This window comes from Neophocaena asiaeorientalis, unplaced genomic scaffold, assembly GCF_003031525.2.
Source record: "Neophocaena asiaeorientalis asiaeorientalis breed wild unplaced genomic scaffold, Neophocaena_asiaeorientalis_V1.1 scaffold82, whole genome shotgun sequence".
Lineage (NCBI taxonomy): Eukaryota > Metazoa > Chordata > Mammalia > Artiodactyla > Phocoenidae > Neophocaena > Neophocaena asiaeorientalis.
The window spans coordinates 11,882,418-11,899,926 of record NW_020173068.1 but is presented as its reverse complement, the minus strand read 5'-3'; the positions used below and the strand labels follow the sequence as shown (position 1 = coordinate 11,899,926).

The 17,509-nt window shown below is 39.4% G+C and overlaps 1 protein-coding gene across 1 annotated transcript in view; it reads right to left on the bottom strand.

Moving 5' to 3' along the window:
- The window catches only part of TOP1 (DNA topoisomerase I), an 84,779-nt gene that overhangs the window by 23,579 nt on the left and 43,691 nt on the right, over positions 1-17,509 (bottom strand). Inside the window, exons 5-11 of the mRNA XM_024742888.1 lie at positions 17,320-17,375; positions 14,363-14,458; positions 13,279-13,354; positions 9,953-10,065; positions 4,521-4,636; positions 1,119-1,240; positions 72-194 (exon numbers count right to left, since the gene is read on the bottom strand). Coding sequence (XP_024598656.1) covers positions 72-194; positions 1,119-1,240; positions 4,521-4,636; positions 9,953-10,065; positions 13,279-13,354; positions 14,363-14,458; positions 17,320-17,375 — 702 coding nt within the window. The remainder of the gene's footprint in view (positions 1-71; positions 195-1,118; positions 1,241-4,520; positions 4,637-9,952; positions 10,066-13,278; positions 13,355-14,362; positions 14,459-17,319; positions 17,376-17,509) is intronic.

Here is a 17,509-nt window from a genome sequence, read left to right as displayed (position 1 = left end):
AACAAGAAGAAAATTAGATAAACTGATCACTATTCTAAAATTCTCCAGAGGTTTAAGAAATTCTGCAGTACCAGTTTCTCTTCCTTGCTCATCTGCTTCCGAGCTTCTGTCTGGGCTTTGAAATACTGGCTCATCTGGGTAAAATCACATTTGCTGAGGGTGGTGATAACATTCTTCTCTTCATTGGTCATTTCCTAGTTAAAAGAAAAGGGGGAGACAGAAGAAGAAGAAGGTAAATAAACTAAAAAGCCCTCTGGTTTTTCTGCAGTTACAGCAAAGCATCATGTTTTCAGTCAAAGGGTATCTGGCAAGGTAGTCAATCTAAACTTGTGAGTTTTGAAAAAAAAGGAACACGTTTCTTACTTCATTCTATTATAAATATGTATTCAATAGAAGAACATTCAAAATAACTTAACACTGAAAAGGGTAACACTCTTATGTAGTTTCTCGTACTCCTTGGCACACTGCCACAACCCCCTAAGCATATGAGTACTACAGCTGGGGAAACATTAATACACATTGTTCATTTTAGTAATGGGAGAGATATTCCCACATTCATTCTCTCCTAGAAACATCCTTGCTCTCTTCACTTATTAAATCTTACTTCTAGAGCTATTCAGAAGGTAACCTTCAGCTCAGCCTCTGTCATATTATCCATATTGAGAATAAGGAAGTTGTTTAAAATCACATGGGCAGATACAGGACAGATATGCGGTTTCAAGAGCAGGAAGTACCTAAGCTAACGAGCACGAATCAAGAGGGAACAGCACAACATCAATGCATGTCTCTTTGCAATAGCAGACAGAGGGCAGTCCTGCAGAGGCAAACTTTGCTTTGCTCAGCTGGAGCTGAGGTTTTCTGTTTGGCCTAATCTGATAAACTACCCCCTACCGTCCTATGACAGCTGACAGGAAAGAAATATAGGTATTCTTGTTGGACAGAAAACCTATATAATACAGTAAATGAACAGAACCCCCTCCCCCAATTTTTTAATACAATAAAATTCATAAAACTCAAATTGTACATCAGGGAATTTTTTGTAAAATTACAATTTATTACTTAGTAGTTGATCAATATTTTTGTAAGGTGCTAGGATATCAATATATAGGCTACAATACCTTTCTCCAGTCTTTAAAGAAATTTTTCCTAAATATTTCCTTAGTAGTATATTCATGGTCGAGCATTTTTGCAAAGAACGTAGCTACTTCTTCTGCTTTGGGGCTCAGCTTCATGACTTTACCTAGAGAAAAAAGTGGTTCCAAAAAATGAGGTGTAGTATTCATGTTCTGAGTATAAACACTGAGGCTCTGGAGACGCCTTCTTTAATAATGGTTTACCTTCCAACGGTATGTATATAAAGGTCTGGTGACACGTGGTAACAACAGTAACAACAAAGACAGTAGTATATGGATTTGTATCTACTTGTACGAATTCGCCTTCTCTGTATCAGATATTTACCTGGGTCATTCTCTGGAGACTATGCCAGTAAATTGTTCCCAGGAGCCTGCTCAGGACAGGGATGACCTGGGGGAGGCCCAGTCACTCTTCCTTTTCCTTTCAGCAAGCAGGGTCCTTTACACCTCTTCAATGGTTTTTAAAAATCAAATCCTCAGAGGGACTCCTGCCACTGCTAAGCTAAACAGCTTCTGTTCAAGAAGGGGAGGAAGGGATAGGGCAGGGAGTGGAAGAAAGGAATTGTGGGGAAAAGAAATAGGCATCTTTCTTCTTCAAAGTTAGGTGGGTGGAATATGAATTAAAAATATATATTCACAGCAGGCAAGCCCAGATATCCCATATGAAAAATCTAAGTAAGACATTCCTCTAGAACCTTGCTACTCAAAGTATAGTTCATGGACCAGCAGTATTGACATCACGTGGGAGTTTGTTAGAAGTGCAGCATCTCAGGCCCCACCCCAGACCTACTGACCAGAAAGTACATTTCAATGAGACCCCCAAGTGGCTTGTGTATACACTAGAGTTTGAGATGCCCTGGAACACAGGCATTATGAGGTTGCCTCTTTCAGGGAAACAGGGCTCATCCAGAACACAGGGATGACTGGGGTTCTTGGCATACACGTTTCTCCACTGCCTTACTATTACATAGGTACTAATAATTCACCAAGGATTTTCCCATTTATTACAGAAAACTAAAACTTAACCAGAAATCCATTCATTTCAAAACTTAGAAGACATCTCATCTCATGATGGTTAGAAAGTTATTATCCCTGATTGTAGGGTTGATACAGGGAATTGCAGCTCCAAACTGAAACTTTCTGGGTAGACAGAAAGAACCTGCTTGAAATTCATAATTTTAAAAGGCCAGCAGGTGGCGCGGCTTCCCCTCTCAACATTCCGGCTCCTTCCAAAGACGACACCTTGAGGATAGGCTGGCTTTCAAGAGTTTCCTGCACTTCTTTAGAATTCCCCCACTCAAGTCGGAACCAGTGTTGCCAGTTAAGATGTAACATGCTTCCAATATAAAGGAAACCATTAAGTCACTAAGAATAAAATAAAAGGCAAGAAAGAATGTAAACTGTTCTCGGGTATCTCTGGTATACTCTTTGGGAAATTTTACTGAATTCTGTCCCAATAGAGAACAATTTTGACGCCTCCTGTTTTAGATGAGCTGTCAAACGATGAAATGACAGCTCCCAGCAGTAGAAGGGTAGGAGGATGACTTAAAGGTTCCTGACAATGGTAGTGTTTTGTAGAAAAGGCTGAGCTCCAGGAATAAGAAACTGCTGAGTCAGAGCTGAAAACTGGAGTTTCTTAGAGGCCATTCACTGCTTCAGCCAGTCCGTTCCCCACCTCCCTGGCAAGCGCTAAAGGAGTCTGAGAATTCTCTTCCCTAGAGAGCAGGCAGGACTGACAGTATCACTCTAGACTAGTAAGTCAAATACAACTTCTTGACTTACTGCAGTGTGGGACTTTACCTAATCAAAGGGAAGAGATCTGAGAAAGAGCACATGAGAAAATGTGAGAGCCCTGGAGCTGGAGCTCCTATAAAGGACGACCAGGCAAGAATTCCCATCTTGGAAAGTAAGAGAAACCCAAAGGCTAAAGAAAGGAATCTAGCTTTCCTTCAAATCACTTTGGACCTCAGAGTTAGGCTTTACCAGTTGAGCATTCTAAAGCTCTTGGTAAACCCATACTAGGGTTACAGAATACCTGAACTTTTATGATTATCTAAGGCTCTTTCTGTTCATTGGAGTTTTAGCTTTGAGTCACACTGAAGAGTCTCCAGGAATGACCCACTGTGAGGGCTGACAGCAGAACTCTGTACTCTTGTCCTGTGTTGTCCAGTCAACATAGGTCAGAATGTTTATCTGATGTAAGCATTTGTCACTGAGGCTATAAGGTCCTGCTAGATGGCACAGTCCATGAGATCAGGGATTCGTCAGTATTGTCGCTGCTGGGTCTTGGTGTCTGAATACAGGCACGCTAAATAAATACAGTTTAAAAAAAACGAAGTCCAGCTTGCCAAGTCTGACATGTTCCTCACTTGCAAGACCTGGCCTTTCAGTATAAACTACCACCCTTGACCTATAAGCATCCATGGCCTGAGGCCACTGCTCGCGGACACAGAGATATACCAGAACTCTGAGTGTTCACCACTGATGCTTTTCAGCAGTCCTCCTGGCCCAGTGTTTCTCAAAGTTTGGTCAGCAGACCACTTGGTTCAGAAGCACCCAATATCACTCAACACCAATTAAATGGGCCCAGATCCTCTTGGTGAATCTAAAGCACATGAGAGTTTGAGGAATAATGCTCTAGCCATTTCTGGAGAAAACTCTTGGAATGAGGGAAATCAGCTGAGTATTACCATCTGCATACTGCTATATGCCAATAAGGGAGCATCAAAGACTACTCTCAAAATGTTCAACCCAAGGACAGAAATACCAGTGACAGTTAATAGACAATTCTGAGGGTTCTAAGAGAACGAGGCAGGCTATTTCTTCAGAGCAGCCCAGCAGACTTGACTGCATAAAGGGCAAAGGCATAGTGTTGCGCTGTGTAGAGTGATAGACACCTATTAGCCCTACCTAGATGTTGATGGCAGACTAATTAATCCTCAATCAAGTACTAAATACTATTTCTAGCAATGAGCAGCTTGTCAGCTTGCATTATGTCACTAAAATAAAATACCACCATTCAAGTCAGGCTTTTCCAGTAACTCTTACAAAGAGTAGCTCCTTAGAAGTGAAGTTCAGATAAAAACATTAGGCTTGTGGACCAAGTGCTGTGACCTATGTAGATGGACCTTTTGGGGACCATGTCTCAAAGGGAGACAAGGGAGATAAGACAGCCCCTTTCTCACGGCACTTTTTCAGCACCAAATGGGCCTTTTAAGAGTTAAGTAAACACCTGAGAGCCCTTTCCCCAAACCATACGATGACAATAAAACAAAATGAAACAAACAAAAAGGATTATACAGCACAAGATCCTTCCTCACTTTCTATTCCTAAATAGAAGCAAACTCTTTCCTTGGCCAAGAATTGGACAACCTTGGAACAACTCACCATCATAGTAAAACTTGACATTCTCTGGAAGAGGTTCATATGGTGGAGCAAATACAGGACCTTTATGTTCTAGGAATTTCCACTTGATGCCTTCAGGATAGCGCTCTTCTTCCCACCTTTAAAAGACAAAGTACAACCTCATTTAGTGATCACTTCACCTAATATAGAGATTATCACCTATTAAATGCCAAAATAATTATCTGCTCAACTGATTGGTGCTCTGGAATGACTCTCTGCCCCACATTCAAGGCCTGGGTCAAAAAACCCCAGCATCCTTCACTTTGTAAAAGCCAATACTCACAACAAATATGATGGAATAATCAGGTGAACGGAGGAAAATACATTTCAGCAGTTTAGTCCAAAGATATTGAGTACATGAGATCATTATTCAGCAATAAGTAGGGGATATGGATATGGAAACAACTGTTTTATCACAATGATATAACAGCCACAACGATGTACATGACAGAGGTATTATTTATACAGCTGATACATAGGAAAAGGCCTCCTGGGAATGGAGATGCCAGGTGAAGGTGTAAGGGAAAACAATCCTTTGAGAAAGTACATAATGACTATCATCTCATGTAATAGTTCCCTAGTATCATTCAAATACTCAGACCATATTAAAAACATCCCTATTATATCCAAAAAGTATTTTATAGACTAGGATACAATTAAGGACCACACACTGCAATTGGTTGATATGTCTCAAAGTCTTTCTTTCTCTAGAATTAGACAAACCTTCTCACCACCACCACCACCATTTTGTTTTTTAAAGAGTCAGTCAGTTGTCTTACAGATAGAATACTTTAAAACTTCACAGATTTTAATCTTTGGTATTCCTATCTTAAAATGAAAAGTACTACAGTTCTACAGAATTATTCAGGAGGCCAGTTATGCATATTCTATTACTTCCTGTCATCTTACAACGCCAATGTTTTAAAGTTCAGAAACATCAAATAAAAATTACATGTATCAAAAACTGTGCTGTAACAAGAGCATTACTATAAAACCAAGGTCAATATATATGATCAAATAATTTTTGACAAGGGTGCTGATTATTAGGAAAATGTAAATCAAAACCATGAGATAGCACTCTCAGCCACTAGGATAGCTATTCTTAAAAAACAAAAACAAATCAGAAATAACAAGTGTTGATGAGGATGTGGAGAAACTGGAACTCTTGTGCACTGCTGGTGGGAATGAAGCGGGTGCAGCTGTAGAAAACAATATGGCGGTTCTTCAAAAAGTTAAACATAGAATTACCATATGATCTAGAAACTTCACTCCTGGGAGTACACTCAAGAGGACTGAAAGCAGGCATTCAAACAAATATTTGTACACAAATGTTCACAGAAGCACTATTCACAACTTCCAAAAGGTAGAAACCACCTAAGCATCCATTAACTGATGAGTGGATAAATAAAAAGTAGTCTATACATACAATGGAATATTACTCAGCCTGAAACAGGAAGAAAATTCTGACATGCTACAACATGAATGAACCTTGAGGACATTTTCTTAAGTAAAATAATCCAGCCACCAAAGGCCAGATATTGTGATTCCACTGATACAAGGTACCTAGATTAATCAAATTCACAGAGACAGAAAGTAGAATGGTAGTTACTGATGGCAAGAAAAGGGGGAATGAAGGAGGGTTATTGTTTAAAAAAGAGTTTCAGTTTTGCAAGGTGATGGGAATTCTGGAGACAGAAGGTGGTGGGGATCACTGCACAACAAAGTGAATGTATTATAATACCACTTAACTGCACACTTCCCCCAGGATCTTTTACTCTCCAAATCAGAGAAAATACGTATGTATGGATGGATGTGTGTACGGAGGTGAGAGAAACTGCAAGAAGCCTATCTATAGCAGTCACAAAGTAGCTGTATGGGGATCCAGAGCACCATGTTTTCCTTTATCCTATAACTTGGTTCCATTCTTCTCATCAACTCCACTGTTTTGTTTTCGTTTTATGTTTTTGGCCGCGCAGCATGGCTTGTGGGACCTTAGTTCCCTGACCAAGGATCAAACCTGGGCCTACAGCAGTGAAAGTGCAGAGTCCTAACTACTGGACCGCCAGGGAATTCCCAACTCCAGTGCTTTTTAATTAAGATTCCAACTTTTTATAATTCTTTCTATTCCGTCACATTCATCCTGAGGGCTCACAGTAACTTCTTAACCATTTAAGCAAATTAAGAGATGCACTCAACACTAAACCTCAGTTTAAACAGAAAGAAAGAACATAACCTATGACACATGCTGATATCATTGGATCAGCAACTAGTACTATACAAATAAAAATAGTAGTGTTGGCCTTTTAAGGCCCCCATCAATGGTTCACCAACAAAGTTAAGAAAAACATGTACTTAATCACACTTAACACCATCAACAAACTCCCCAGTTTCTAGATATTCTCATGAAGAATCATCTGTTTAGAATAAACATGGGACTTATGTTCCAACAGACCAACCCTGACACAAAAGTACACTCAACTCAAAGCAGCGCTGAAACCCTATATAGCTACAACGAGTAACAGATAAAAATAGGGGGAGCTGGGACTTCCCTGGTGGCGCAGTGGTTAAGAATCCTCCTGCCAATGCAGGCGACATGGGTTCGAGCCCTGGTCCGGGAAGATCCCACATGCCACAGAGCAACTAAGCCCGTGTGCCACAACTACTGAGCCTGCGCTCTAGGGCCCACATGCCACAACTACTGAGCCTGTGTGCTGCAACTACTGAAGCCCGCATGCTCTAGGGCCCATGTGCTGCAACTACTGAGCCCATGTGCTGCAACGACTGTAGCCCATGTGCCTAGAGCCCGTGCTCCGCAACAAGAGAAGCCCGCGCACCACAATGAAGAGTAGCCTCAGCTCGCCGCGACTAGAGAAAGCAAGTGTGCAGCAACGAAGACCCAATGCAGCCAAAAACAAACATACAATTAATTAAAAACAATAAAAAATAAATTAAAAAAATTTTTTAAAAATAGGGGGAGCTGGGTTTAATAGGTTTCTATGAATGAGCCTGAGCATTACTGCCACCACTTGTAACATTGTTTCTATGGAGAAAATGTGACACAGTAAAGAAACCCACAGGGATCCCGAACATTTTCCCATTCCCAAAATTACCAAAGAGGGAGAAAAGGCTCAAAGTTGGCTTGTTTTTTGGCAGGATGAACAAGTCTATGACTCTGGGGGGGAAGCGGAAGATCTACACATTTACCAAACTGATAAAGGGTGTTAATTCTTTTAGTGAGATAGCAAGAGAGGTAGTAAAAATGAGAGTATCTGCCATTTAAGTTCACTGACTAGGCTCTCAGTGACAGTCACTGAGGACTTGACCACCGACTTCAGAGTCTAACAGGTAAGCCTACAGTGACAGCAGGAAAGGGCAAGCGATAGGTTAAGAGGCCAGTCATTCATTCCTGTTCTCTACTTATAAAAACTTACAGTGGTACCTTCAAGCATTGTGCTTAAGAATGCACACGATTTAACAACCAGACTTGAGAAATGCATGCACTGGAGGCTGTAGCAAAGATTACTCAGCCCCAAACCTACCATCTTCAATGGTCCCACTTAAACCAAAACAAGAATAAAAACCATAGGTCACAAATCTCTCAGAATTAAAGTGTGGTAACACTGACAAGAATTTCAACCACAGAAGCAAAATCAGGCTATTAGACCCTTCAAGGATACCTAATTGCACACACAAAAGGCTGGACTAGAAAAAAGAGTACATCTGCTTTCAGGCCCAATAAGAGCCAGGGCTCCAAAGGAAGGGGGAAGGCAGCAGAGAGCCTGTGATGACAAAGAAAGTACCTTGTTCACTCAACAAACTTACTGAGCACCCTACCACAGGACCCAGAGACATAACAAACTGACGAATTACTAACTCACCACTCCCAATAATAACCCCTGATTTATAGAATCACTTAATTTCATCTTAAAAAAAAATTTTATTAAAGGTCATAAAAACCTTTCTAAATTCCATCACTAAAAACTTTGATTAATTTCAAAGGAAAAAAATGAGGAAAATAAAAACACATGTTCTTTAGTTTTCTGACAGACCCCAGAAAGGCCCAGAGTTCCTTTGCTCTGTATTTTTCCTTTACACTTTCCTTTTTTAACTCCACATATGTCCACACCAATAATGCCAATTGCACAGCTGTGCTGAGCCTTTCTGCCACTGCAGCTCTGCTCCTCTCAGCCACCTCTCTGGACACTGATGTTTCCCCTTTGCTCAGAAGTACTGGTGAGATTACTGTTCTCTATTACAAAAGCCATAGAGTAAATGCATACCAATGGGTCTGGAACTCTACATACCAAACTACAAATAGTGGATACCTCAAAGCTAGAAAAGAAAAATGGGAACGGGAGAAAGAAGGAAAGGGAACAGTCATTTTTTTCTAACTCGTATACCTCTGAATCATTGGAATTTTTTCAACATAAACACAAATCATGTATAGTATAGATGCACCGGCTAAATAATACAAAGTTTTAAGAACAGCCAGTATAAAAAATACAAGTTTATTTCAAAACTCTAAACATCTAGAAATAACCTGTTATTGCTAAACTGTCCTCCATTGAAGATTGTCTGAATCTTCACTCCCCACAGTGAAGAAGAATGCCTGTTTTCTCATATTTACAACCCTAGATGTTTTGGTACTTACTAATCTTTCCTAATCTGTGACACATTAAACAAAAAGATGTTTCATTTATTATTTTTCTTTGCACCTTTCTTTGCTACTTGTGAGGTTCACCATATTTTAAGATGTTTGTTAATCATTTATCTTCTTTAATGAGTTGCCTTTTCCTCATTTTTCTATCAGACTATTCCTTTCATTGTTTTAAAAGACCTTTTTTTTTTCATATTACGAATCTTAGCCCATTGTAGTACAAATATTTTCCTTTAGGATTTTTTTTTTAATGGCATGAGTTTGTTGATTTGCCATATAGAAGACTTTAATTTTATCAAATTTATAAATATTTTCCTTATGGCTCTGCTTATATGTCTTGCTTCAAAAGGTCTTCGTTATTCTACAATTATAAAAATATTCACCCAGGTTTTCTTGTGGAGGTTTTTTTTTTTTTAAACAAATAGGCAATTTCCCCAATATGATTTATAGAACAATCCATCTTTTCCCCTCTCATTTTAAATGCAACTTTATTCATATGCTAAATTTCCATATATATATAGGACTTCTATAGTTCAACAGGGTGGGACATAGTATTGAGATCCAATAGGGTAAGAGGTAGTTAATGTTCTCACTAGGTCCTGCAAAACTTATTTCAGAATGTTATTCCAGAGAGATTCTTTTAAGTACTTCCCTCCTCCCACAAATATCAAGCTATTCATTTTAATACTCAATATTCTTGTTTCATTAGGTTGTAGAATAAAAGAGCTAACATTTTAACCCAGTGCTGAAATATTACCATTTCCACTTCTGTTCCTCTTCTTTCTTCGGCTTCTTTTTCTTACTATCTGGCTCAGGAACTTTTTTATCTTTATCTTTATCCTTATTCTTGGGTTTTTTCAATTTACCATCCTACAAAGAAACATGGTGAGAAAGCACTTAAATAAGGACCAATTACACTTCTGGAAGTAGTTTTGGGGAGCCATTAGACAGAAAAACTGGAATCATGGAATATGAGAACTGGAGAAGTTCCTGAGTCCAATACTCTCAATTTGACAGATGAATAAAAATTTATTGGTACTTTTCTCTAAAGCGGTATTTCCTAAAACTCCCAGACACATTGATTACCTGAGAAAGTAGTTAAAAACATTCATTCTGTAGGAGAAGAGCCTGGGAAATTGTATTTTTTTAGCCTCAGTGGAGTTTGGGACAGAGTAATCCCAGTGTATTATCCTCACTTATTTTAAAATCTACTCATCTTTAAACCTCTTCTAATACCACCAAATAACAGGTACAGGAGACTTTTAATGTATTAAATATACAATTTGAAAGGAAATTTCTGATTGAGCCTGGGGGGGAAATACTTTATTACTGCTATTTGCATACACAAAGTCATGAAGCAGTAAGCAAGCAAGTACTTGGGAAGCCCTACAACAATGACCAATTCCCATGATAGTATTTCTTTGAACTGTAACCCTAGATGAGCTGTCACAGTAGCACAGAAAAAGAACAAACATAAACAAGTATAATCCATCAATACAGGTGATAAATCTCAAAACACACACACACACACATCCAGACAAAAATGTGCTATTCAACAGGTGGGGGTCCTGCTTAACAGAATCTAAACTCTTCTGAAGAATATTTTCCTTTGTCCTAACTATTAAATATAATTTAAGTCTTTATTCAGTTAAGTTTTATATAGCTATGAAAAATGGTTTTGAGTCATCTTAAAGTCAGTTTCAGAATGGCAGAACTTGAAAGAACTTTAGTTTGGTTTGACCTCTTCCAGTTATAGTCAAGGAAACTCTGAAACAGGTTTTGTCACTTGCTCAAGGTCAAAAAGCTGCTATTGACTATGATGAGAGCCCGTTTACCAGAAAAATAACAGAATGTGACTCATGGGAATGGCTGGAATATATAAACATTCTAGGACTACACATGATAGGATGGTAATCAGATAAACTTAGGGAAAGCAAATGGCCTCCAGTGTACAAAGAAGGGGAAAGACTACAGTACTACACATAGTTTAAAATAGGAATGGAGAATATATACGTGTAAGTATGTCTGGGAAGAGAAAATACTAGAGAATTGCATTAATTCAGATAATGTTTACTGTTTAGGCTGAAACACACCACAGGAAAAGGAAATGTTTTTCAGTTAAGACATTCTCTAAACAGCTTCTGAACAGGCATGCAGATGGTTTCATCAGGAAACTACTGGCTACATCGTATGTTTTCAAGCCTCAAAATGGGATTATCAGTCACTAGGAGACTTCAGAACAATTCCCAGAAATGAAAAACACCATAGCCAGCAAGTGAGGTTTAATGACTGATCTTGCCATCTGGGGTCCCTACCACAATAAGACTGGGTATTAATTTAGTCTTTCAGCCTGCTTTTTTTTCCCCTCCCCTGTAGGGAGAGGGTTGCTAAGACAATTAAATAAATGAAGTCAACCATTCTTTCTCCCAGATGGTTTTAACAGTTATTACTAACCTCTGTGAAACCCAGAGAAAGGTATTATTTTACATAAATGCAACATAAGCATAAAGGCAATATAGAACGCATGGAGAGCTAAAGTTTTACATTTCTTTATTGACTGGTCTGTACTGGTAATCTACATGAAAGTGGAGTGACTATCATACTCACTACTCAACATTTCACTCTCGATTCCTTGAGTTGGCTCTTATACACTTGAGCTTCTGCCAAGAACAGGCTAGTTGTCAGAAAAGCTACAATTCCCTAAATGCAGGCCCTGATCATCTCTCTACGGCTCACCTACTCATTCATATTCTTAATATGATTTCATTAAAGACACTCCTTCTGCCTTCTTGTGGATTTGGAGGATCAGCAAAGTTCCACAGGAAGCAGGATAACATGGCAGCTAGTGTGCTGGTTCTGGAATCAAACCACATGGGATCAAATCCCGGCTTTACCACTTGGTATCTGTGTGGCTTCAGGCAAATGATGTAACCTCTCTGTACCTCAGTTTCTGCACGTGTAAAATGGAGATAATAGTAGCAATATTTATCTCTAAGGACTGTTGTAAGGATTAAATGAAATGATACCTATAAAGCGTGAATAATAGTGCCTGGTACACTGTAAACATCTAGTACATTTAATTTGAATTATTAATATTATTACTACTATGATAGATTACACTTTTAATATTCACTGCCCCTTATTTTCACTATCTTTACTGACGATACTTCAAGCTATAGACTTTATACTTGTGAATCCATTTTGCTCAAGACAATGGCTAAACTCAAATGCAGCAAAGCTAGTAACTTACTCAACCCCTTCTCTTAGGAGAGTGCAAGATTAAGACCCCTGTGAATTTCTGACATCTTTTTCTTGAATTACTCGCCCACAGTTTTTAGTCCAAGAAATAGACAGTGTCAAAAGAAGGAACCATATTAGTATATGTTAAATCTACCACAAGCATCAAATAGAACCCTTAGGAAAGTACCTGAATTGAAACTAAGATTTTAAGGAAGGTTATAAACTAGGAGAGAAAGAAAAGAGGAAGAGTATATGTGTTCCAGACAGAGGGAACAGCATGTGTTACATAAAGCCCTGAAGCACAAAAGAATCTGGTGTGGAAAGAAGAAAAGGAGGTCTGTGAGGCTGGAACAAGGTAAATTAGAGAAGAGGCACAAGATGCAGGGGCCAGATCGGAAGAAGCTGTAAAGAGCTTGGATTTAATCCTGTATCCAAGGGACACCCATTTAAAGGACTTTAAATAGGGAGAGTTACCCAAAATGAGTGACGAGCAAGCTTTGTTAGATATAAGAAAGCACTAGAAAACATTCCTAGGGAAAACTCTTCTGGGTTGTAAGCCAAAATATGATTTATTGCTAACACTTCCCCTGTATGTATGAAGAGAGCACAGTTTCTCCAAGAACATGTCAGTTGGCAGCATAGCTATGGGTAGACACCCAGGAAGGCTGAGATCTTAAAACTAACAGTGCCGCAGCCACTGTAACACACTTAAGAGTTTTTCCCAGTGTTTCCTCTACAACAGAGCAATAAAATCCTCAAACCCATTTGGCCTTCAAAAGTTATCTTATGGAAAACTCCCTATTCCAAACTCAAGCCCCAAAGGGCCTAAGTCTCTTTACTAACCTCTTCTTCCTCTAGTTTTCGTTTCTTCTCTTTCTTGGTATCTTCTGTTTTAATTTTCTTAGGTTTATAATCAGCACTAGAAAGGGGAACATGAATACGCAGTTAACACAATTGTGACTCAGTAGTTCTCACCAATAGGATTAGGACCTCCAAACTCTTCTTGGCGGCCTCCAAGGCAGGCGTGGCTGCTATTACTCTTGGCTGGGCATTCTACAGTCAAGAACAGGAATGGAGAAAGTAAAGAAGGCCAGACCAAGGACCAATAGTTACAGTCCTCTATAGAACAAAACAAACAACTTTATACTACACGCAGGCCTGGAAGGGAAGTGGAGTAGAGGAATACATACAAACATAGACAACACTAGAAGGTAGAAATCTGGGAAGCACACACACAGGGCAACAATAGCTACCACAAAGTAGTAACTGGAAAAGGAAGGGGAGGAAAGAAATTCTCTATGAATTCTGAATATATACAAATGAGCTCATTAAGTATTTCCCTCCTCCCTTTCCATCCATCTTCTACCATAAATCCTTTGCAGATTCCCAAAACATAATAAACTCTGCAAGATTGAAAATAATGAACAGGATTTAACCGCAATGACTGAACTTGAGAAAGAGGTACATATAAGTCTCAAATAACTGTTTTACGTAAGAGCAACTTTATTACTTCTATACATGGAAACTTCACTCAGAAGGTACGAACAGGCACAGATCCTAGGAAAAACTGCTTCAGCAATGAAAACTTATCTGTGGTAGGTGATGATAAACTTAAAGTAACTTAAATAATTTAAATATTCTTTGTGAATTCTGGATTATTTGAAATTCCAACAATAAATATGCATTACCTTTTTAATAAGAAAAAACGTAAGAAAAGTGTAAATATATATACTCCATTTAAGCCTCAGGCACACTACTTATTTATTTAAGAAACCCTATTTCTCATAATTCAAAGAGAAATCAGTCACCCGGTCTATTAATCACAAATTCCTAATGAGTAAAAGTCAACTAATGCAGTTGTTCTGTGTATTATTGTCTAAACGACTCCTTTTTGTTTAAAAAAATTAAAGTAATAAGAAATACTCACTCATCCTCGTCTCGAGGTCTCTTTAATGGCTTTATATCCTCTCTAGGAGGAGCAAAATAGCCATCATCTTCAGGTTCATCTTTAATCAATGGTGGACTAAAGAAAAAAAAATTGCTAGTTAATGAGCAGTGGAACATCTACATTATATCAAGTAATGCAAAGTAGCGGGAGGTAGCTAGTGGAAGGATAACAACATACATGTGTACATATTAAAAGGTTTTCCATGAGTACTTTTTCTCACTTAATTCTCACTACAACCCTGTGAGGTAGACAGTATTGATCTCAATTACAGATGAAGAGGCGGTATCAAGGTTCGGGATCCGGACTCCTTATTCTCAGGATTCTTTCCACTACATCTTAGCTATCTGCGCCAACGGAACCCACACCACAACAGGAACAAACCTAAGTTGTTTCCTCCCCTTTTTTGAGGGGTCTGTGTATCTGATCCTTCAAGTGATGTGAAGTGATTATTCTAGTGCTCCAAAAGCTAAAATATAGCTTTCACAAAAAAAGAAATAAAAATGTATTCCCCAAACTTGAGGCCCAAAACAAACTGAAGTCATTCTAAGCCAAATCTATTCACTGTTCAACTTCCTCCTTTGGTTTACTTACTTTATACACAGAAGAGTACCTTGTCCTATTTTTGCTAAGATTCTGCCTTCTGAATATAAAAAGATGATTCTGTTAGATGACTATCTTGAACCAAAAAGAGGAAGGAACAAGTTAAAAAACCAATGGGACCCGACTTCCCTTGGTGGCGCAGTGGTTAAGAATCTGCCTGCCATGGGACACAGGTTTGAGCCCTGGTCCGGGAAGATCCCACATGCTACGGAGCAACTAAGCAACTAAGTAGCCTCACAACTACTGAGCCTGTGCTCTAGAGCGCAGGAGCCACAACTACTGAGGCCCGCATGCCTAGAGCCCGTGCTCTGCAACAAGAGAAGCCACCGCAATGAGAAGCCCGCGCACTGCAACGAAGAGTAGCCCCCACTCACTGCAACTAGGGAAAGCCCGCATGCAGCAACGAAGACCCAACACAAACATAAATAAATAAGTGAGTGAGTGAATGAATGAATGAATAAATAAATACATTAAAAAAAAAAAAAAAAAAAACAACCAATGGGACCAGCAATCACCACAGCCTGGGATATTCCCTGGCCTGGCACATCTTGTTGGAACTGCACTGCTCACAGCCAGAAGCATCTACAAAGCTAACTAACTCGGCACAGGGAATGGCCTCCAGACACAAAGCCACTCATCTCTAGGGGGGCCAAGGGATAAGCATCCAGATTTAGCTGCCAAAGAAAGGATATTCACAGGGTTTCAGTGCTGTCCCCCCACTCCCGCCCCCACCCCAAGCATACTGGATCCCCTTGCTTGCAAATGAATTTGAATGTTTAAACAGATTAGCTTTCTTTCCTTATTTATGCACACTCCCCAAATGCTGACCTCTATAGCTGTTTCTCCCCACGACGGAAACCACTGACACAGCCCCAAGTGTCCAAAATCTCCAAAGGCTTTGCACCAGAAAGAAAGAAATGCTGCCATTTACCCAACTAGTTAAGTAAATGCTAGATCCTAGTACTGTCATGAGTGAAGTTAAAAACACTTGGGAAGGGTTACTAGGCCTGAAGAAAGAATTTTTAAAACAATTACCAGAAAACTGTTCCATCCAGTGAAGCATGTGGATTCTCTACCACGATACAGATGCAAGCTAGAGAGCAGTCCAGCAAAGTGAACACAGAGACCACTGCCTCGAAGGGTGTGCTTCTGACCGTCTAGCCCAGAAAGTCTGAAACTGAACCAGGACTACACACCAAGTCCAGAGAGTCTAATCATATCTTAGTTTAATAAAAGTTCAAGGCAGTCTCCTGGCAGAAAATAGTTGCCCTGTGTTCAGTTACTGTTATCTAAGAAATCAGAATGCCCAGCTTACAGCTCTAATGCTTCTTGAATTTTACTATTCTGCATTCCTAGAACAGTTACAGAACATGCCTGAAGAGGGCACTTGCTTCTCCCTGGTCTAAGGGACCCAGAGTAAATGGAACAATTTTCAAAAATGTTCTCAAACGAAACTGAAAGTTCAAAGTTTCAAGGAAGCAAAACTGTCAAAACACTTTGCCCTGGACAGTAATGCAAATACTCCCCACAACTCCTCGTAAATGCATCCTGCCATTTAGTGGAGCAGGTGAGAATATATGATCATGTAAGTTCTGGGTTTTTTGAAACCAGAGGAGACATTCGGGCTTATTTTAGGGAGTTGAGGCTGATGAGGAAAACAATCAAAATGGCCCCAAAAAGTAAAGGAAAAGTGACCTCTAGATTGTGCGTATTTTCCTTTCCTTCTGGAAAAGATATAAAATATTTCTACTCAAATCTACACCTGTCCCTAAAATGCAAATCAAGTTAGTTTTTAAATATGAGCCTCAGCATAGGGGCAATTCAGAGTAGGGGTTCAGAGTAGGGGTTTTTCAGGCAACTCCAAAATTACTACTAAGTACAGAGTTTCTTTTGGGGGTGATGAAGATGTTCTGAAATTAGATAGGGATAATGGGGAGGTTATATAACCTTGTGAAATACTAAAAACCAATAAACTGTATACTTTAAAAGGGTATATTTTATGGAATGTTAAATTATATCTCAATTTAAAAAAGCTTCTTTCTGTCAACCTTCTCCACTCAAAACAGCCTTCTAGAAAATGTGCTGGTCAGTCTCACCTGCCAACCTTCTCCACTCAAAACAGCCTTCTAGAAAATGTGCTGGTCAGTCTCACTAAATGGCACTCTAGAAATGCTCACATTGGCTTAGACCAAGTCCTTTCACTGCCAACTTCCTCGAAAACCTGGAGATGGCCAGTCAGTGCATCTTAGGTAAGATCAGACAACACTGTAACATGGGCAGCTGGCCTACTGGATGCACACAGAGAAAGAGAAGCCAAGGCAGCAGAGGAATCTTACCTAGAAAAGCCATTTTCCTTCTCCTTTTTTATTTTTACATCCCCAGAGGCTCTAATCTGAAAGGTAAAACAACAGTAACTGATTAGTACCTTAAAAGGACTAAACTTGAAGAAGCCTCTACCTTACTTGAGATGATCTGGCCTCCACTCTTGGGGCATCTTGATCCCAGACTGACTCTTCTTGTTAGCAA